The sequence below is a fragment of the Ovis canadensis genome, chromosome X (genome assembly GCF_042477335.2).
Source record: "Ovis canadensis isolate MfBH-ARS-UI-01 breed Bighorn chromosome X, ARS-UI_OviCan_v2, whole genome shotgun sequence".
NCBI classification, from domain to species: Eukaryota; Metazoa; Chordata; class Mammalia; order Artiodactyla; family Bovidae; genus Ovis; species Ovis canadensis.
In genome coordinates, this window is record NC_091727.1 from 11,956,188 (window position 1) to 11,977,949 (window position 21,762).

At 44.3% G+C, this 21,762-nt stretch overlaps 1 protein-coding gene across 13 annotated transcripts; it reads left to right on the top strand.

Annotated features, from left to right (window-relative positions):
- The first annotated feature begins 3,612 nt into the window (after positions 1–3,612).
- Positions 3,613–21,601, top strand: TLR8 (toll like receptor 8). 13 transcript variants are annotated; one of them, XM_070289768.1, is made up of 4 exons: positions 3,613–3,750; positions 6,421–6,824; positions 9,600–9,664; positions 15,810–21,601. In XM_070289768.1, exon 4 carries the CDS (start codon positions 15,816–15,818, stop codon positions 18,915–18,917), a length of 3,102 nt encoding a protein of 1,033 aa, XP_070145869.1. In that variant the 5' UTR covers positions 3,613–3,750; positions 6,421–6,824; positions 9,600–9,664; positions 15,810–15,815; the 3' UTR covers positions 18,918–21,601. The 13 variants fall into 13 exon arrangements, with proteins under 13 accessions (XP_070145869.1, XP_070145866.1, XP_070145864.1 ...); XM_070289767.1 differs by lacking the exon at positions 6,421–6,824 and adding an exon at positions 4,111–4,166 and having other exon boundaries at positions 3,655–3,750; XM_070289766.1 differs by lacking the exon at positions 6,421–6,824 and adding an exon at positions 4,111–4,166 and having other exon boundaries at positions 3,655–3,745.
- The last annotated feature ends 161 nt before the right edge of the window (positions 21,602–21,762 follow it).

The following is a 21,762-nucleotide window of genomic DNA, read 5'->3' on the forward strand; positions in this document are numbered from 1 at the left end:
TCAACTGATGGAAAGACAGATTGTCACAGGTAATTGGGCTGCATGCAACCTGTCCCTGACTCAGGAAGGGAATTTGCCAAGAACAGCAGAGACCTTCCCTTGTCCCCATTCTTGGTCAGTCAGATGTGCTGTTGAGGGGAGATGGTCCCATTCAGCATGATGCGGTGAGTTGCATTTAGCTGGGCCGCCATGTATACTTGCATAGGTTGTCCACTGCTCAAGGGTAGTTGGCCATATGGCCAAGCAAGCCTGGAATCCAGCCCTCCCTCCTCTTATCCAGCTCTGCACCATGATGTGGTCTACATCAGCCCACAGGAAGCATGCTGTCAGCAAACTTTGGTAACTGTGGCACACGGGGCTTTGTTGCTCCATGATACGTGGAATCTTCCTGGACCAGGGATCGAACCCGTAACCCCTACATTGGCAGATGGCTTCTTGTGCTGTCATTTTCTAATTGGCACTGGGGAGTTATCTAGACTAGTTTTAAGCTTTCATTTAAAATGAGAAGTGATAGCACGGCTGGAGAAGAACTTCTGTGGTGGGGATGTGCACAGTGGAGGCAGTATAAATGAGGGTGAATGCTGAGACTGAGAGAGCTCGGGAAGAGTGGGTTATGGGGCTCAGGATTTAGGGAGCCAGAGGAGGAGGTCCAGGAGACTGACAATACCTGCTTCCTGTGGCCTGTGTCACCTGTGTCCCCTCCAGTCAGGAAGGGGAACTTGCTGTCCCCTCAGGAGCTCTGCACTGCAGTTTAAAACCAGAACGGGCTCACGTCATGTCTGATCGTTGTAGAGGAATCCTCTTGTGTACTTCTTCGTCTGAATCCTTTGCTTGAGAAATATTTCTTTTAGGAAACACCTTCCACTTTATCCATATATATATATATATATATATATATACACACATATATATATATGTATATATATATATATATATGTATTTCACATTGATTTTTTTTTTTCCCGGACAAACAACTCATTCCCAGCACGTGGTGGTGTCCTAGGTCTTGGGCTGTGTCCAGGGCTCCATGAGGTAGGTCCGCACGAGGGACTTTGCTGCGTCCTTGATGGGGAGAAGCCGTCCATAGCCCTGTGAGCATGCTGATGCTCACGGACACCAGAGGGAAGGGTCATGGCCAGACCTGGAGTGGTCCTCCGGCCTACTTCTGGGAGCAGTCCAGAGATGAGTGAAGTCCATGACAGTGAGAGAAGCAATAATCCGCTCCACTTGTGGAGCGCTTACTCTGTGCTAGGGACTGTTCTGAGGGTTCTGGCTCATGGTGACTGTTTTGACCTGGTGTCGATTCCATTTTCATGCTCATCTTTTTTAGTTACTGGCTATGTGGAAAAACCTGTGATGGCTCATTTGATTTGAATAAGTAGCTCATTTTTCTGATCTGCCTGGCACAGGCACTGGACTGTTGGCAAGTATAATGCAAGTGTGTGCCATGCTTTGTGTGATCTCAGCTGCCTAGTGGGTGATTTCTGTAGCCTGGGGCCAGGCCACGTGTGTCTGGCTTTTTCTCGAAAGGCTGAGCACGCTCCACTGCTCTACTACTGGCGGTCACGCTGATTTACTTTCTTATACTTTATTTCTAAGCAAACGTTTTAAGGGAAACCAAGAGACTGGGTGGGGCTTCCCTGGTGGCTCAGTGGTAAAGAACCCGCCTGCAATGCAGGAGACACGGGTTCAATCCCTGAGTCAGGAAGATCCCCTGGAGGAGGAAATGGCAACCCGCTTCAGTACTCTTGCCTGGGAAATCCCATGGACAGAGGAACTTGGTGGGCGTACAGTCCACGGGATTGCAAAGAGCCAGACACGACTGAGCACACACACTCACACACACACGCAAGAGGACTGGGTGGTGGCCAGATGAGGCCTTCGTGTTGACTATAACCCAGAGTTTTGGTGAGTCCGTGAAGCCACGGGCCGTGTTCTCTGATATCATAGGAATAGCTGTGATATCTTTCTCACGCCATGTGTCAGGCCATGACTCACCTGAGAGACTGGTGGAGGGCAGTTCAGGAGCTGCCGCCAAGCCTGCGTGTTCTGAAAGGCATGCCTTTGTAACGAGGTTGTCATCTGGAGGTCATGCACGAGAGGCAGACCTTGGGCCTGAGGGAAAATAATAACGGTAAAGTGTGTGTGTGTGTGTGAGAAATTGTAACCCCCTACCCACTCTGCCCCCCAAGTGGCTCCCTCCAATTCAAGGAGAGTCAGGGGAATGTGAACCACATTATATCTCTTTCAAGACTATTCTTTTGGCCAGGGGTCAGCAGATATTTTTTTTTCTAATATAATTTTTTAATTTTAATTGGAGGTTAATTACTTTACAATATTGCATTGGTTTTGCCATACATCAACATGAATCCGCCACAGGTATACACGTGTTCCCCATCCTGAACCCCCCTCCCTCCTCCCTCCCCATACCATCCCTCTGGGTCATCCCAGTGCACCAGCCTCAAGCATCCAGTATCATGCATCGAACCTGGACTGGTGATTCGTTTCATATATGATATTATACATGTTTCAATGCCATTCTCCCAAATCATCCCACCCTCTCCCACAGAGTCCAAAAGACTGTTTTATACATCTGTGTCTCTTTTGCTGTCTTGCATACAGGGTTATCGTTATCATCTAGATATTTTCTGTAAAGTAAATATTTTAGGCTTTGCAGGACAATAGGCCAATTGAGGGCATTATGTAGGTTCTTTAAGAAAAGAGATAGGAATTTTATAAATATTAACCAAATGCAGGTTTTTTTATGTCTATTAATAAGAATGGAATTCTCTGGAATTCTTTTGCCTCACGGCAGTTTATAGATAGTGTTCTTTCTCAACCAATCAATGGCAAAGTTCATCCATGAAAATCATTCTCTACTCCCTGCCCAGGTTTGGCCCACATGCTGGAGTCTGCTGACTCCTGCTCTTGGTAAACCTTCTAGAGCCTTCTCTCTGAGAGCTTAAGAAGCAATCCACTTATCAGCAGATCAGGAATTAAAGTTTTCCTGCCTCATGCTCCTGCTCATCCCTTCAGTCATTCACCACAAAGGTGTATTGAGCTTATGCTACATGCCGGGGACTGTCTGGGGTGCAGGGACACCCAGGAGAAAGATGGTGGGGGGACCCGCGCCCACCACACCAAGGGCTGTCCCAGAGATGGGCAGAACAAAGATGAAGCCATTCAGATGTTATTTAACTGCATCCATGAATTCCATGAGCAAAACGAGTATGTGCAACCGTAAATCAAGTATACATTTGTGGTAAAGTTGGGAAAAAACACTCTAAATTTTTTTTAAGGAAAAATTTCCCCATTTCTCCCTCCTTTCCCCCTCATCCTGCTCCCCAGAGCTCACTGCTCTTAACATTTCACTGCAGATCCTTGCAGTGACCGCCCACCAACCCACCTGGTCAAACAAATGAACCCAAAGTCACAAAGAGGTGCCAGGTCAATCTGGCTTGGGTTATATTTAGATCATTTTATAAATGCCTTTTTTCCACCCCCTCCACTTCAGTTTTGAAATTGTACAGCCTAGTCAATAAATGATTTGGCAACAGTTAAGAAATCACGAGTTCCCTTCTTCCCATATAAGCTTCTGCAAACCGTAGGCGAGGCTCTGCTGCTGGTAAAGCGGCCAGTTTTAGGAAGTTGGTTAGTTTCTTTGTGCGCATACACCCAACAGCACAGAGGTTGCCACTCGGCAGCACTGCAGGTTCTAGAATGAGCAGTTAGGACACCACCAGAGGTGCGGTAAGCCCCTTCTATTCTTTTAACAAAGCTTTCCAGCAAAATAGAGGATTTCTGGCCATGAAACAGGGTTTGGTGGCAAATAACTCTGACCAAAGAAGTGGAGAACGGGCAGATGAGCATGAAAAGGCAAAGTCTTAAAGCAGCTCTAAGTGTAGGTGGAGTGGTCCGGTGTGCAGGAAGTGTCAGAAATCCAGTGCCGTGGTCTTAGCATTTTCAAGAGGAAAAGAAGCAAATTCCAAGTTAGGAATTGATCCGGTCCTGCCAGAAATAGTATTCTCATCTAGAGCCAAAAGGCTGGAGGGGAGGTGTTTGTTCTTTGCTATTTCTACAGAAAAGGACAAGCTCTCTTTGTTCACTCAGGTTGCTTGCTGGTGCCTAGGCAAAACCCGAACTTCATCTCCTACCAGGAGCTTCAGGTGCATTCAGTATTTCTGTTTTCTTGTTCAGAATGCTTAAGTGAAGATGTTACTGTTGCTATAATTATCTTCTGTAGTGTTTAGACATAGAAGGTGGTAAGTTTTTGTTACTGTCAAGAACTGTCAGGTTGAAAAACTTAACAATTTTTTTAAAATTGTGTATTTTCTTAAAAATTGAATGCGATTTAAGCACCATTGCAAAGACTGATTTCCAGAGAATCTCATCCAATGTTTACTTTAGTATATTTTTTCTGTGATCATTTAGTGCCTATTAAAGTTCTTGGAGTTATTTTTTTTACCACTATTTAAAATATGTAATTTCTTGAAGTTCATTTTTTTATATCCAGTGACTGCCCATTACAGATCTTGAAAGTAAATTAAGTCTGCCCTGAAATTCTCTGATGCTTTGGAGAATGACTGCAAAGGCTCAGAAGGAATTAGGCCAGCAGGGCCAATGATATATAGGGAATTGCATTTAAACTTATCCCATTTCGACTTGATATTTACAAACTGTTGTGATAGCCAATATAACTGCATTAGAAGAAAATGATATTAGAATAAAATCAAACTCAACTTGGAAAAATGCCCTGCCTTCCTGTCATTGGTGGTGGGTGGAAGGCAAGGACCTCGCTGACTCCTGGTCTCAAGAGTAGAGGTTCTTAGGCTTGACTATGTGTCAGAACCACAGAGTGAACTTTAAAAAATCCCCCTGTCCAGACTGAACCGCAGACTAATAGAATCAGCATCTCTGGAGTGGGCCTGGGCATTGGTAGCTTTTCAACTTCCCAAGTATCTCCGCGAGCAGCCAGAGTCAAGGACCACCACCTTAGAGAAGCATCTGAACATCCCATTTGGTCTTTCCCGCAAGGAGCACAGACTTTTGGGAGTGGGACTGACAAAGCCTCCAGGAAGACCTGAAGCTTATTCATTAGCCTCTCAGCTTGATTCCAGAAAGCAAAATAAAAGTTCCACGTATACTTTATCCAAAAAGCTGAGGCTGTGGATCAGGGCAGGGACACTTGATGCTGTCCACTCTTCTTTCTGCTTCTCATTCTTTCATGGAATAATCCTAAAAAGTGCACAGGAATTGATGAGAGAGAAGTCAGTCCTGTGGAAACCCAGACTGACAGAGTATCAGGGTATGTCTGACATGAGACGGTGTCACGACCCAGGGTCAGCCTTGGAAACTCAGTTGGATATTATTTGTAAGTGTGTCTCAGCGTCACCTCTGGGGTCTGTTGAGGGGGATGTCATTTCAGTGAAATATCATTTGAGTTCAGCTGACCTATTGAATGGTGCTGAGGGATTTGTTGTTTTTTAAATTATTACTCCCAATTTATAACTCTTCAGGGCCGTAGAGACGGTACATGTAAATGCATAACCCATGGTTCTGGGTCAATGTTGCCTAGCACAGACTGGGCTGACTTTTCAGCTGATTGCTAATAGCCACTTATTGGCTAATATGTCTAGAATCAGTGGATTTCCAGTTGTTCTATGGAATTACAGAGCACCTGTAAGTACTCTGTGGTATCAGTGGAAAGGCAAGGTGGGTAATACCCCCAGCCATTTAAGCCCAGAAGGTTCCATGTATGGCTGTGATGTTTCTGCTGATAATTGAAACCAGATCATTGCTTGGTACCACCTTGTTACCTACGTGGCTACCTCTAGACTCAGTTTCCGCTCTGCCACCTACCATCTGATTGACCTTGGGTAAATGAGCCTCTGAGTCTCAGGCTCCATGTCTGTAAAATGAGGGCTTATGACAGCACCCACCTCACTGATTTTTATGAAGATCAGACAAGAAAATACTTGATTTGTGCTCCCAGTGTTTGCTTAAAGCACTCAACAAATGTGTGCTACCATATTTGCTACATTTCAAATAGCATAATTTTTCATGTTGTTATGTGTATGAAATCAGGCTCCACCTCTTTGTTGATACGTGCATTTAGTGGTAGTGGTTTCTTTGGTCTTCCAAAGGTGTTAGTGAATCCATCAAATGTGGAATGGATCAAGTCAAGTAGCTAGTATTTACTGTAAATTTCATCTCAGGTGACAAATTCTCTCTGCCACTTCTTTATCAATTTACTTTCATAATGTATCAGTGGTCAACGTAGTCAACTATGAAGACATCAGAACCCATGCAAAATTAGAAAATGTTTCCAGTTTGGCAAGCATTTAGTTCTGGTAGAATCCTGCATCATGGCCAAATGGCTCAGTGATTCAGTTGGGTGGATTCATCTTTTACAATCCATAGGTTCCTTTGACACTTTCGTGTCAGGGGGCATCAGCAGGATCCATTCTGAGAAAGCAGTGCAGCTAGAGAGATGGCGTGAGGAAGATCACATCTTAGCGAAGGAGGCTTTCAGAGAGAGAGGTGAAGTCGTCCTACTCTTCGTGACTCCATGGGCTGTAGCCCGCCAGGCTCCTCTGTCCATGGGACTCTCCAGGCAAGAATACTGGAGTGGGTTGCCATTTCCTTCTCCAGGGGATCTTCCCAACCCAGAAACTGAACCTGGGTCTCCTGAACTGGAGGCAGATTCTTTACCAACTGAGCTATGAGGGAAAAAGAGGACTGGATTATTGTACACCGTGGACCCAACCAGAGAACTGATTTGCCGTGGAAACCAGGAAAACAGTTGTGAAATGACTGCCTCAATAGTGAGCAATGCTTTATTCGGCATGGAGTGGGACGTGAGGCAAATTTCTTTTGTTGTGTGTGATTCATATGCTTTTTTTTTTTTTTTTTGAAGAAATGGGTTCTTGATTTTTTTTCCCCATTGGGTATTCCAAAGCGACACGCAGGGAGACTGTGTAGACTGGACCGTCATTGGCAGAGTGTGCTGTGCAGAGAGCTCACTGCCACAGCCAAAGAGCTGTCTCTAGCAGATCAGACTCAGCTCAGCCATGGGGTCTGCTGGTCATCTCTTATTCCCCTGCTCTCTGCTCTTCCTCTCTGTTTCCTGGGGCTGCCACCAACTGGGTGACGCAAAACAACAGAAATGTATCCTCTACCAATTGTGGAGACCAAAAGTCTGAAATCCCGGTGTTACCAACAAGGTTGCCTCCTTCTTGGAGGCTGTGAGGGACAATCTGGGCTGTGCCTTTCTCCCCGGCATCTGGTGGTGGCTGGCAATCCTTGATGTTCCTTGGCCTGTAGACATATCACTGTGGTCTCTGTCTCCATCTCCACATGGCTCTCTTCCCTTGTCTGTGTCCAAATTTCTCTCTTCTTATCAGAATAGCAGTCATTGGATGAGGGCCCATTCAAGTCTAGTATGGGGCTTCCCTGGTGGCTCGGTGGTAGAGTCTGCCTGCCAGTGCAAGATACACGATTTCGATCCCTGGGTGGGGAAGATCCCCTGGAGAAGGAAATGGTAACCCACTCCAGTATCCTTGCCTGGGAAATCCCATGGGCAGAGGAGCCTGAGGGGCTACAGTTTATAAGGTCGCAAAAGAGTCAGATACAGCTTAGCAACTGAACAAATCTAAGTATGACCTCACCTTAGCTTGATTCCAACTTCAGAGACCCTATTTCCAAACATAGTCACATTCACATGGAGAAGCTAAAATGTCAACATATCATTTTGGGGTGACACGATTCAACCTGCAACACTGTCCTTTTCTGGTCCTCTATTCTGCCACTTCCACTCAACCCTAGGCCTCCCCTTCAGCCTCTCCCAACCTAATACTTACCTTACTTTTAAGCAAGTATCTCCTATTTATCTTGACTACTTTTCCGGGACTTGGTCTGAGCCCCAGGATACCATCATTGACAACCAGGGCCAGTCTCTCTTTGGTCAGAAAAGACACAAGGTCTTGAGCCCATGACACTTTAAGCAAAGACTTTAGTTGTTTTTAAAATCTGCAGAAGAGTGAATATATTCCAGTCTGGGTTATATTTGTCTTTATGCCAACGTGGTCATAACATAATTTTTTACTTTTTTTTTTTTTTTTTTTTTATGGAGGAAGAGGCCGTAAAGGCCAAAGCATCTCAGGCCCATGAAGTCGTAACTCAGTGCTATTGACAACCTCATTCTCTTTTCTGATCTGACATATGCCAAGCACAGTTCAGGAACTGCTAATAGGTTTCCAGTGAAGGAGCTTTAATTGTTGAATCACAATCCATCGCCTGCAATCTGTAGGCTAGAATTGTGTCAAAGTTCAGAATTTGCACTGTATCGAGAGAAGATAATTTTGTTGTTCAGTTGCTAAGTCGTGTCTGACTCTTTGCCACCCCATAGACTGCAGTGCTCCAAACTTCCCTGTCCTTCACCATCTCCTGGAGCTTGCTCAAACTCATGTCCATTGAGTTGGTGATGCCATCATAGTACATAGAGGATTTATTATAAAACACTTTGGATGGGTCCACAGAAGCCCTGACGATCACGCACGTGGTAATTTCCGCTCTGAAACCAGAGAGCTCCCATAAGTGGATAAATAAAAATTTTAGTAGCCTTAGCTCAGTTCAGATCAGCTTTTGCTGTCAAATAAGTTAGGAAAAAAAACCCCAAATCTTCTGGTGCTCAGATTTTTAAGGATTTCAGAACTGCGGAGAGATTATTGAGCACCCATACAAGACAGGACCTGCATTCAGAATATAAACCATCAGCCACTGTCCTGGTGACCAGAAGACCTGATTCTACCAATTCCTATGTTTGTAATTTTCCTTTTCTTTTTTTGCTTGTGTGCATCTCTCTTTGATGCTGGGTAAATGCCAGGTACTGACTGTTACTTTGTAACAGGTACTGACTATTACTTCCTACTCAAGCATGAAGCCCCAAACAGCTGATGAGAAGTTTCAGTTGCAAGAACAGGCCTTCCAAAGGATGGGTCCCAGCCTAGGATGGGAACAAACTTCTGGGCTAGGTGCACCACTGTGACCACAGGTCTCTTTTGTGGTGCAGGGCTAGGGTGAGGGGAGTGAGGCCCTAGCTTTGGGTGCAGAATTGCAGGCAGGTAACGTCCCCAACAGCCTGACAGTCAGGACACATATTTTAGCCTTCTATTTTTAAAAGTCATAGTGAGGAACTCTGGCCCACAGGCTGGGGGCCTATTTTGGTAAAGTGAGTTTTCTTGAAACCAGAGCTGGGATGGGGGAAGGCAGGGAACTTACTGCGTGGCACATGCAGGGTCCAACTCTGTCATTATTTCATAGTGATATATGGTCCATCAGGAACTTTCATTTTTTTGTAAACTATTTTCATCTTGATGACTACCTTTTGGGGCATCCTCTTAATTTTTGCTACTGTGGCCCTGCTACTGTGCCTTTCCATTTTCCCAATGAGTTGCTCCAGTCTCCTGCTTGGGGGGTGGAGTGGAGCACTAATGAACCAGGTGGATGTCAGGGGCCCCAGGGCCAGAGGAGGGAAGAGAACGGGGATCTGCGCTGCAGAGACACATGGGGCTTTAACTTTCCTGTTTTCTTTATGACAGTCCACCCCTGCCTTCACTTGGTGCCTGAATTCCTGAACCCAAGGCTCTGGATTCAACCTTTCAAGGTAGTAAGTCTCAGGGAGGGACTCAGGTGAGGTCTAACTTCTCATGCAGACTTCCAGCCCGTCCTTTGTGCAGCCCCACCTGGCACTCCACTGGTGACACTGTGACTGCTGTCTGCAGCTCCCGAGTCTTGTGTGGGCTTGTCTGCTATGAATTGACCTCACTCTCATCAGCTTTAGCCCTTCTCCGCTCTGCTGTACCACCTACCACTCATCCATCTGCTTTCTGTCTTCCTCAAGTTCATACACAGTCCGTGTCTCCTGTGCTTTCCTCTTAATGCCCTTTCTCACCTTGTACAATCCTAACCCTTTGCTCTCACTTTAATGGGTACCTTCAGCTGTTAGCCTCAAACAACAGAAGTGTCTCTGTCTCTCCCTCTCTTTCTCAGCTTTATTTGCATAGTTTTGCTTTCTATCCTATTTGCATAATTGACCCTTTCCCTTCTATTTTCAGAGTTGCTATTTCTCTTTTTTTTTCTTCTTCCACGTAGTTGCCATTTCTCTATTTTATTTGCAGTGTTGCCATTTTTCTTCTGCCAAGCTGAATTTTTTTTTCATTATTTATTATTCATTTATCCACTAAGGGAATAAATTCTCTCGAGTACCCTTCTTAATTCTCTGGGATCTGGTTCCCTTTGAAGACCTTTTGGAGCCAAGACGTTTGGAAGCCAGAGGCATGGGTGTGACTAAGAGGAAGAACTTGGCTACCAAGGTGGGGCTTTTGCTGCGCAGGGCTTTAGGCTCTGCCCTCTCACCTCAGAGGCAAGTGGATGTGGTGAGCTAGGGTTCGCTCTATGGATGATGAGCATTTGCAGTCCGTTTTGCCTCTCTGAGGCCCTGAGGTAGATGGAGAGGCTTGAACTATTGGGCTTTCTCTTTAAGATCTTTGCTAGTTGCCTACTTCCCACCTCCCACTCTTCCCATCCATGTACTTCTTTTCAAATTGAAGTTATTTGGAATTTGTTAAATCCTGTTTTTACCTCAGGACACTCTTTTGGGAGGCTGGAGTTAGGAACCTCAAGCTCTTCGCTTAGAAATCCTCTCTGCAATATTATGCTCATTTCCATGGCCTAGCCCCTAAGTTGCCTCAGATTCTCTGGGAGGCCATGGTGGTGCTGTTCAATCACTCAGTTGTGTACAAGTCTTTGCGACCCCGTGGACTGCAGCACGCCAGGCTTCCCTGTCCATCACCATCTCTCGGAATTTGCTCAAACTTATGTCCATTGAGTCGATGACGCCATCCAAGCATCTCTTCCTCTGCCGTCCCCTTCTTCCCTTGCCCTCAATCTTTCCCAGCATCAGGGTCTTTTCTAGTGAGTTGGCTCTTTGCATCAGGTGGACAAAGTAGTGAAGCTTCAACATTCATCTGCAAGTGTCAAAGGGCTCTTCTTGTGGTCTCCAGCGCCACCTAGAGGCTTTTCTCCTCAATTGCTCAGTGTTGTGTGATAATTGAGTTTGGAATCAGATGTTGAGGAGTTAACGAGGCTGGGGAGGCTGCACAGCACCTCCCTGTCCTGGGGACACCCCCACCCCACCCCCACCCGAGTACCCACATAGAAATGTCTCACCTACTAACAGTACTCTGTGTACTGCATGCAGGGAAGAGTCTGCAACCAGCTTGCCTTGCCACCTGTTCCCCAGGAGACTTTTTAAAAATATATATATTTAAATTATTTATTAATCTATTAACAGGAAGCTGACAGGCACTACCTCAGCCAGGTGATCAAGCTCCACACCAACAGTGAAAGTCCTGCATGTGCCATTGCTGAGCTGTGACTCGAGTGGCCTTTGACCTCTGTGATTGCCCTACCCAAGCCCATTACCCCAGTCTAATCCTGACAAAGACATCAGACACAACCCAACTGAGGGACAGTCTACATGACTATCCCCTTTCCCATCATTTTCTCCCTAGTACTTTCTACCATCTAACATACTGCTCCAAATGGGAAGATATTTTCATCTGTTTTGTTCATTGCTGCATTTCCCCCAATAAAGTATATGCTTAGTAAATATTTTTGAATGAATAAATGAATGTAGAGCTACCCTTTCCCTTTTAATGGCTGTATAGTATTCCATTTATGACTATAACACCCTGCTTTATTTAACTGGAGCACGACTCATAGGCATCTAGATTATTTCCAATCTATTGCTATCACTGAGAGCCCTGCACGGAATATCCTTGTAGACAGGCATTGGTATATGTGAAGGTCTCTCTTGTGGTCTACTTCTAGAATTGAAATTGTTAAGTTCTAAGTATGTCTAATTTTGATAGATATTACAAATTTCTCTCCACCTAATTTAGACCCCTCCAAGTAAAATATAGGAATACTTGATTCCCCACAGCCTCACCTACACAGTAGAATCAGTGAAAAATACACTCTCCTGAAGGTCTGTGCCCTCTTGCCAGAGACTACTGTAGAATCATGAGCATGGCACCACCCTGCTTAAAACCTTCAGAGGCTTGCATTGCTCCTCAGATCAAGATCAAAATCCACACTCATGGATTCTTACATCCATGACTTTCTTTCAGTCCCTTAGAGTCACATGCTCATTCAGATGAGACTTGAGAAATGTCTGCTGATGGTAGTGACATGGAGGTGCTGAGGATCTCTGCCCACGTCATCTCTCACATACCCTTCCAGTCCTCCTGGCCCTACCTATTCTGAATGCTGCTGTTGCAAGCAGCTCCCCTCAGGTTTCGGTGGGCTTTGAGGCTCTGAAGCCTGCTGCGCTTTGTCTCTGGCCCACACCATACCCCTCTTGTGTGCTGTCCAGGGCTCCTGTGGCGGCACTGCATGGGAAACTCAAAGGAATGCTCGCAGGGCCTTTGCATATGCTGAGACATTCTTTTGGCATCTTTCTGTCTTCTTCATGCCAAAGCAACCTGAAAATCCCAGCTCAAGTTTCGCTTCCTCAGGGAAACCTTTCCCAGCCTCCATGAAGAGGTGAAATCCTCCTGTTTTAAGGCTCTTCTAGTCTCACTTCTTTGTGTCATCACTAAGTTCTTGTAATGTGGTTGCGTTTCATTTGTGTCTGTGAGTTAACTAATAATCTGTGCGTGCATGCCTTCTAAATTGTTTCGGTCGTGTCCAACTCTGTGCAACCCCATGGACTGCAGCCTGTGAGGCTCCTCTGTCCATGGGATTCTGCAGGCAAGAATACTGGAGTGGGTTGCCATTCCTTGCTCCAGGAGATCTTCCCAACCCAGGGATAAAACCCACGTCTCTTATGTCTCCTGCAATGGGAGGCGGGTTCTTTAACACTACCACTGCCCCACCCCCCACAGGCCACCCACTAGCTAGGAAAGGACAAGGAAGAGTCAGGAAGTGACTTCCAAATCTAGCGATATTCACACTTGAAAATCACATAGGCTGAGATCTGCTTAGGTGGCAAGCAAACACAGTATTGCCTTGGTCACCTACCCAAGCTTCTTGCTTCTCCAAGGTTCATTACCCTCCTGGCATATGTGTCTCTCCCAGTGGAGACGTTGAACTTGGAGACCTGGGGTGGACTCCGCAAAAGCTGCATATTTTGAAGCCATGAAGCATCTTTTCACACACGTTTTCTAGATGTGTTAGTTTTCCATTGCCACATAACAAATAACCCCCATGTTTAAACCTTTCAAACAATGCTCATTTATTAGCTTACATTTCTGGGCATTAGAGATTGGGTGGGCTTAAGTGGATTCTCTGCTCTAGGTCTTGTGAGACTCAAGTCAAGGTGTTGGCCAGCTGGACTCTTATTGCTAGGTTCTGGCTTAGGAGTCATTTCCAAGTTCATTTGGGCTGCCCCTCAATTTCAGTTCTTTGGGTTGTCAAATCAGGGCCCCGTTTCCTTGCTGTCAACAGGGAGCTGCTCTCAGCTTTCGTAGGATGCCTACATTCCTTGCCAGGGACCCACCCCTCCAGCTTCAAATCTGCAATGATGTATCTATTTCTTCTCTGGCTTCCCATTCCTCTGATGCTTCCCTTGGCCACTAGCCAGGGAAAACGTTCTGCTTTTAAAGGCATAGTGGCACTAGTGGTAACAAACCCACTTGCCAATGCAGAAGACATAAAGAGACATGGGTGTGATCCTTGGGTTGGGAAGATCCCCTGGAGAAGGAAATGGCAACCCACTCCAGTATTCTTGCCTGGAGAATCCCTTGGACAGAGGAGCCTGACAGGCTACGGTCCATGGGGTCGCAAAGAGTTGGACACGACTGAAGCGGCCTTGGCATGCACATATGATTAGATTAGGCCCATCTAGATAATCTTTTTGTCACATAATGTAATTACAGGAGTAATACCAGGGGGCAAAGGTCATAGAGATCGCCTTAAAATTCTGCCTACCCCATGTAAAGCCAGGCTTTCTTTCAGTAAAAGCTAAACATTAAACAGTGGTACCTTGATGGTGCTGTATTTGGGAGTAACTACAGGTAACTGAAAATGCCTGCAAGTTCTGTTCCACTTTAACTTTCATCTCATAAGGAGTTGGCCTTTCCTTGGCTCATATGAATGGGCAATAATTATTGATCCTCAGAATTCTCAACATCCATATGCAAGTTTTTTATATTGTAGGAAGGGTACAGTAGTGACTATTAGTTCACTAACCCTAAATTTAAGGAGAATTTAAAAAGAGAGCACGTGCTTGGTATAACTCACACTAAGGAGATGAGTTGGATTTTAGTGAAAAATACAGTTTAGTAAAGATTGGTCTCCACATCCAGTGAAATACGATTTTGAGAGTTGGTTTTTTTTTTTTTTTTTTTCACTATGACCCTTGGTCATACCCTGAGGAGGCAATGGCAACCCACTCCAGTACTCTTGCCTGGAAAATCCCATGGATGGAGGAGCCTGGTGGGCTGCAGTCCATGGGGTCGCTAGGAGTTGGACACAACGACTTCATTTTCACTTTTCACTTTCCTGCATTGGAGAAGGAAATGGCAACCCAGTCCAGTGTTCTTGCCTGGAGAATCCCAGGGATGGGGGAGCCTGGTGAGCTGCCATCTATGGGGTCACACAGAGTCGGACATGACTGAAATGACTTAGCAGTAGCAGTTGATCATACCAATCACATTAATCTTTTCATTGCTTTGTATAATTACCAAAATAATATTTTCAGCCTCCCGTTAAGAATTGCAGAAAGTGAGACACTCTACTAAACATTATAGAGTGTGTACAAAAACACTAAATGCCGTTGTCTTGCCCACAAAAGTTTACAAAAGCAAAAGAATGGCTATTAATACCAGTGTCTGTATGATAAGGGATATATAAGTGGTAGCCTCCCTACAAAAGCTTTTTGAGTGTTGTCTACATTTGAAGATGTAGTCTAACATAAAGATTTCAAAATGAGATTGTGTAGCATGATGGTTACTGGTTAAAAGCACCATGTTGGAATCTGATGGACTCGTCTCACTTCTGCAGTGTATCATCCTTCTGAAAAGTAGTTAAGTCTCTGAGTTTGAGTCTCACTTACAACCTATGGATAATAATGGAACCTATTGCATTGTATTGTTGGGAGCATAAACATGGGTGAGAAAATGTTCGTGTTTAGCATAACACGTGACACTTTGCTATTATTATAAACCGAAAGTGTCCACCTTCCTGTCATGCTGGGACATGAGAGAATTTGATACATACCATCATGGAGGTATAGACAGATTGTGGGAAATATCAATAAAATATATGGTTGTATAGATAAGGTAGAGAGACTCTAGCTTGGAAATCTTGAAGGATGGCCTAGTAGAAGCTGGATCTGGACTCTCCTTGGGGCTGGCCAGAGTTTCCTTGAGTTATGCTAATAGATTGAAGCAAAAGACATATACCTTGCTCTGCTATAGGTCTGGCATGAACCATAGCCAGGATCCAATATCAGGCCCCCTGTGATGGTGGGGCATCTTGATGTGTGCTTCTGCCAAAGCTTTTCAGGTTTTCTTGTCATCACATCTCAGATAGCTTCATCTTTTGCTTCTTTGCACATCAGGAAGCTGAACAGGGTGAAAACTAAAACCATTCTGAACTTAACTTACTGCACTTTCTTTAACTGTTCAGAGAACTCCTACTTCAGAACTCATTCAAAGTATGATCAAAGCACTGTGAATTTCATCCTGAAATGCCTAGAAAATATTGCCAGTCTAACATTGTGACTCCACTTTGATTTTTCTTAGGAAAACATGACCCTTCGCTTTTTGCTTCTGACCTCCCTTTTCCTGCTCATCTCCGATTCCTGTGAGTTCTTCACTGAAGCCAGTTATCCCCGAAGCTATCCTTGCGATGTGAAAAACAAAAATGGCTCTTTTATTGCAGAATGTAACAGTCGTCGATTACAGGAAGTACCCCAAACAGTGGACAAAGCTGTGACAGAAGTAGACCTGTCTGATAATTTCATCACACGTATAACGAATGAATCCTTTCAAGGGCTGCAAAATCTGACTAAAATCAACCTGAACCATAATGCCAAGTCCCAGAGTGGAAATCCTGCTGTAAAGAAAGCTATGACTATTACATACGGGGCATTTCTCAACCTCAAACACCTAAGGGAGTTGCTGCTGGAAGACAACCAGTTACAAGAAATACCGGCTGGTTTGCCAGAATCTTTGAAAGAACTTAGTCTAATTCAAAACAACATAATTACGTTAACGAAAAAGAACACTTCTGGACTTGGGAACCTGGAACGTCTCTATTTGGGCTGGAACTGTTATTTTGCTTGTAATAAAAAATTTAGCATAGAAAATGGAGCATTCCAAAACCTTACCAAGTTGAAGGTGCTGTCATTATCTTTTAATCCCCTTCACAGCGTGCCACCGAGTCTGCCAAGCTCGCTAACAGAACTCTACCTTAGCAATACCCATATTGGAAACGTCAGTGAAGAAGACTTCAAGGAACTGAGCAATTTAAGAGTACTAGATTTAAGCGGAAACTGCCCGAGATGTTTTAACGCTCCGTTTCCCTGTGTACCTTGCCAAGGAGGTGCTTCAATTCAGATACACCCTCTTGCTTTTCAAACCCTGACCCAACTTCGCTACCTAAACCTCTCTAGCACTTCGCTCCGGAAGGTTCCTGCCAGCTGGTTTGACAACATGCACAATCTGAAGGTGTTGGATCTTGAATTCAACTATTTAATGGACGAAATAGCCTCGGGGGAATTTTTGACAAAATTGCCCTCCTTAGAAATACTTGATTTATCTTACAACTACGAACTGAAAAAATATCCTCAGCACATTAACATTTCCAAAAATTTCTCGAAGCTTATATCTCTCCAGATGTTGCATTTAAGAGGTTATGTGTTCCAGGAACTTAGAAGGAAAGATTTCAAGCCCCTGCAGCACCTCTCAAATTTAACAACTATCAACTTGGGCGTTAACTTTATTAAGCAGATTGATTTTAGCATTTTCCACTGGTTCCCCAACCTGAAAATCGTTTACTTGTCAGAAAACAGAATATCGCCCTTGGTCAGTGATACTGAGCAACATGATGCAAATGGGACCTTTTTCCAGAGTCACATCCTGAAGCGACGCTCAGCTGATATTCAATTTGACCCACATTCGAATTTTTATCATAACACCCATCCTTTAATAAAGACAGAATGTTCACGTCTTGGCAATGCCTTAGATTTAAGCTTGAACAGTATTTTCTTTATTGGGGTAAACCAGTTTAAAGATTTTGGAAACATTTCCTGTTTAAATCTGTCCTCAAATGGCAATGGCCAGGTGTTAAATGGAACGGAATTTTCACGCTTGTCTGGTATCAAGTATTTGGATTTGACAAACAATAGACTAGACTTTGATGATGATGCTGCTTTCAGTGAGTTGCCATTGTTGGAAGTTCTCGATCTCAGCTACAATGCGCACTATTTCCGAATAGCAGGGGTAACGCACCGTCTAGGGTTTATTGAACATTTAACTAACCTGAGAGTTTTAAACTTGAGCAACAATGACATTTTTACTTTAACAGAAACACAACTGAAAAGTGCGTCCCTAGGAGAATTAGTTTTCAGTGGGAACCGCCTTGACCTTCTGTGGAATGCTCAAGATGTCAGGTACTGGCAAATTTTTCAAAATCTCACCAATCTGACCCGGCTTGACTTAGCCCGTAATAACCTTCAGCATATCTCCAGTCAGGCCTTCCTTAACTTGCCCAGGACTCTCACTGACCTATATATAAATGATAACATGTTAAATTTCTTTAACTGGTCATTACTGGAATACTTCCCTCACCTCAGGTTGCTTGACTTAAGTGGAAACCAGCTGTTCTTTTTAACCAATAGCCTATCTACATTTGCATCTTCTCTTGAGACACTACTACTGAGTCGAAACAGAATTTCCCACCTGCCATCTGACTTTCTTTCTGGAGCCAGCAGCCTGATACACCTCGATTTGAGCTCCAACCAGCTCAAGATGCTCAACAGATCCACGTTTGAAACGAAGACCGCCACCAAGTTAACCATTTTGGAACTAGGGAGTAACCCTTTTGACTGTACCTGTGACTTCGGAGATTTTCGAGAATGGATGGACAGAAATCTGAATGTCAGGGTTCCCAGACTGACCGATGTCATTTGTGCCAGTCCTGGGGATCAAGAAGGCAAGAGCATTGTGAGTCTAGACCTCACCACTTGTGTTTCAGATACCATTGCGGCCATATTCTGTTTCTTAACCTTTTCTGTCACCATCTCAGTGATGCTGGCTGCCCTGGCCCACCACTGGTTTTACTGGGATGCTTGGTTTATCTACCATGTGTGCTTAGCTAAGGTCAAAGGCTACAGGTCTCTGTCCACATCCCAGACTTTCTACGATGCTTACGTTTCTTATGACACCAAAGACGCTTCTGTCACGGACTGGGTGATCAATGAATTGCGCTTCCACCTGGAAGAGAGTGAGGACAAGAACGTGCTCCTGTGTTTAGAGGAAAGGGATTGGGACCCGGGTCTAGCCATCATCGACAACCTCATGCAGAGCATCAACCAAAGCAAGAAAACAATATTTGTTTTAACCAAAAAATATGCCAAAAACTGGAATTTTAAAACGGCATTCTACTTGGCCTTGCAGAGGCTAATGGAGGAGAATATGGATGTGATTGTCTTTATTCTGCTGGAGCCAGTGTTGCAGCATTCGCAGTATTTGAGGCTGCGGCAGAGGATCTGCAAGAGTTCCATCCTCCAGTGGCCTGATAACCCCAAGGCAGAAGGCTTGTTTTGGCAGAGTCTGAAAAATGTCGTCCTAACAGCCAACGATTCACGGTATAACAACTTGTATGTCAATTCCATTAAGCAGTACTAACTGATGTTAAGCCAGGGGTCACAGGCATAGTCAAAATGCACAGCAATGCTCCTTTTGTTCTTAGCTGTCACTTGTTGTATAACAGAGTACTCCAAACTTAATAGCTTAAAATGATACACTTTGTTGTGTCATCGTCTCTGTGGACCAGGAATCCGGGCTTGAGTTCTGGCTCAGGGCCCCTCAAAGGCGGTAATCTCTCTGTCAGCCAGGGCCACAGGCATCTTACTATGGTTAGCATCCACTTCAGAGGCTGCATTTGTGTGGTGGTTTTCAGGACTGAGTTCTCCCTGGGCTGCCAGCCCAAGGCTACACTCAGTTCACGGCCACATGGATGGACCCTTTCCTGTGGCCGCTTGCTTCAGCAAAGCCAGCAAGAAAGACAGGTTGCTGACACAATGGAAGTCGCCATCTTTGTAACCCAATCAGGGAAGTGATAACACCTCACTCTGGCCATATTCTGCTGGTTAGAAGTAAATCAGAGGCCCTGCCAGCTCCATGGGAGTGATCACCTCAGTCCCGGGAAAGCAGTCTATGACCAAGGTGGGCAGTCATGGTAAGCTAGCTCAGCCTGCCATCTCGGTCGTAAATGGTGAACACCAGGAGCAGGGATCACTGTGGCCATCCTGACAGTTGGCCTGCTCTGCCTTCTTTTCAGTATCTCAGAACTTTTGTGACTGTAATAGTTCTGATGTTAAGTTGCTATTTAGATTGATCATATATCCATGGCTATGTGGTTATATTATGTTATGGTTGCATCAGGCCTTCTTTTATAATTACTTTTTATAAATACTGGCTATAATATTTCACTTCTAAGGTTTAGATACCATTTAAAGGCTAAGATGGATGGTAGTTAAGTTTGTTTGTTTGTTTGTTTGCTTAACCATTTTTTTAAGTGCAGCTAAATTAGAAACATTTGGAGTTATCTGTCAATCACCATTGCTGTAAATCATGAAGTTAATTATTAAAATGCTTCATTTCACATCATGAGCATATAATAAATATACAGGGAAGTAAATCTATAATATAAAATAAATTACCTGAATGTCCATTGACAGGTGAATGGTTAAAGAAGAGGCAGTACATACGTACAATGGACTCAGCCATAAAAAATGAATGAAATAATGCCACTTGCAGCAACATGGATGGACCTAGAGATTATTGTACTAAGTGAAGTAGGTCAGAAAGAGATATCACTTATATGTGGAATCTGAAATATGACCCAAAGGGATCCATCTGTGGAGCAGAACCAGACTCACTGACATCGAGAACAGACTTGTGTTTGCCAAGGAGGGTGGGGGGAGATGGACTGGGAGTTTCGGGTTAGCAGATGCAAACTATTACATCTAGAATAGATGGACAACAAAGTCCTACTGCAAGGCACAGGGAACTCTATTCAGTGTCCTTGGATAAACCATAATGGAAAAGACTATGAAGAAGAGTGTATATATGTATATAACTGTCACTTTGCTGTATACAGAAATTAACATGACATTGTAAATCAACTATAGTTCAATTTTAAAAATAAGTAAAACCTCAGTTCAGTTCAGTCACTCAATCGTGTCCGACTCTGCAACCCCATGAATCGCAGCACGCCAGGCCTCCCTGCCCATCACCAACTCCCAGAGTTTACCCAAACTCATGTCCATCGAGTTGGTGATGCCATCCAGCCATCTCATCCTCTGTTGTCCCCTTCTTCTCCTGCCCCCAATCCCTCCCAGCATCAGGGTCTTTTCCAATGAGTCAACTCTTCGCATGAGGTAGCCAAAGTATTGGAGTTTCAGCTTTAACATCAGTCCTTCCAACGAACACCCAGGACTGATCTCCTTTAGAAAGGACCGGTTGGATCTCCTTCCAGTCCAAGGGACTCTCAAGAGTCTTCTCCAACACCACAGTTCAAAAGCATCAATTCTTTGGTGCTCATCTTTCTTCACAGTCCAACTCTCACATCCATACATGACCACTGGAAAAACCATAGCCTTGACTAGACAAAGTGACCTTTTCCAGTCCTGTGGCCACTTCTGAGTTTTCCAGATTTGCTGACATCAAAGTAAAACCTAGGGGGATTAAAAGATAAAATTACCACCAACACTGAGTTTTTGGAGAATTCTTAGGGAAAAAGAAAACCTTTAATAGATATCAAAGGTAGAAAAGTTTTCATGAAGTGTGTACAATTGTTAACACAGAAATTAATTCTATCTTTACTTCCTATTCCCTGGGGATTGGACTTCCCTGGTAGCTCAGATGGTAAAGCGTCTGCCTGCAATGCAGGAGACCTGGGTTCGATCCCTGGGTCAGGAAGATCCCGTGCAGAAGGAAATGGCAACCCACTCCAGTACTCTTTCCTAGAAAATCCTATGGATGGAGGAACCTGGTAGGCTACAGTCCATGGAGTCGCAAAGAGTCGGACATGACAGCGATTTCACCTTCACTATTTCTACTTTCACTACTTCCTATTCAGAAGACATAAGATCATGATGCATATGTATCGGTGCCCTTTATGTAGTTCTCCTAAGTGAAACAGTGATGTCCCTCCCTAGCACCTCTGCTAGCCCTTTGTTCCTCTGCATCTGTCCATAGGATCTTCTGTCCGTTGCAGTATGAATCTTGAAGAGGAACCTTATGAAACTGACCTGAAAATAACTGGAAATCATTAGAGCATAAGAAAATAAAATCCCTTTATCTCATCTATCTTCTTCAATTCACAATTTCTACTTAATGGACAGATGCTTTTTGAACAACCAATATGTATTGAGTGCTAAGGTGGATTCTGAAATGCCCAATATCTATCAGCTGTTGAATGGATAAATGAAATGGGCTATCGCCATACCCTGGAGTATTATTCAGC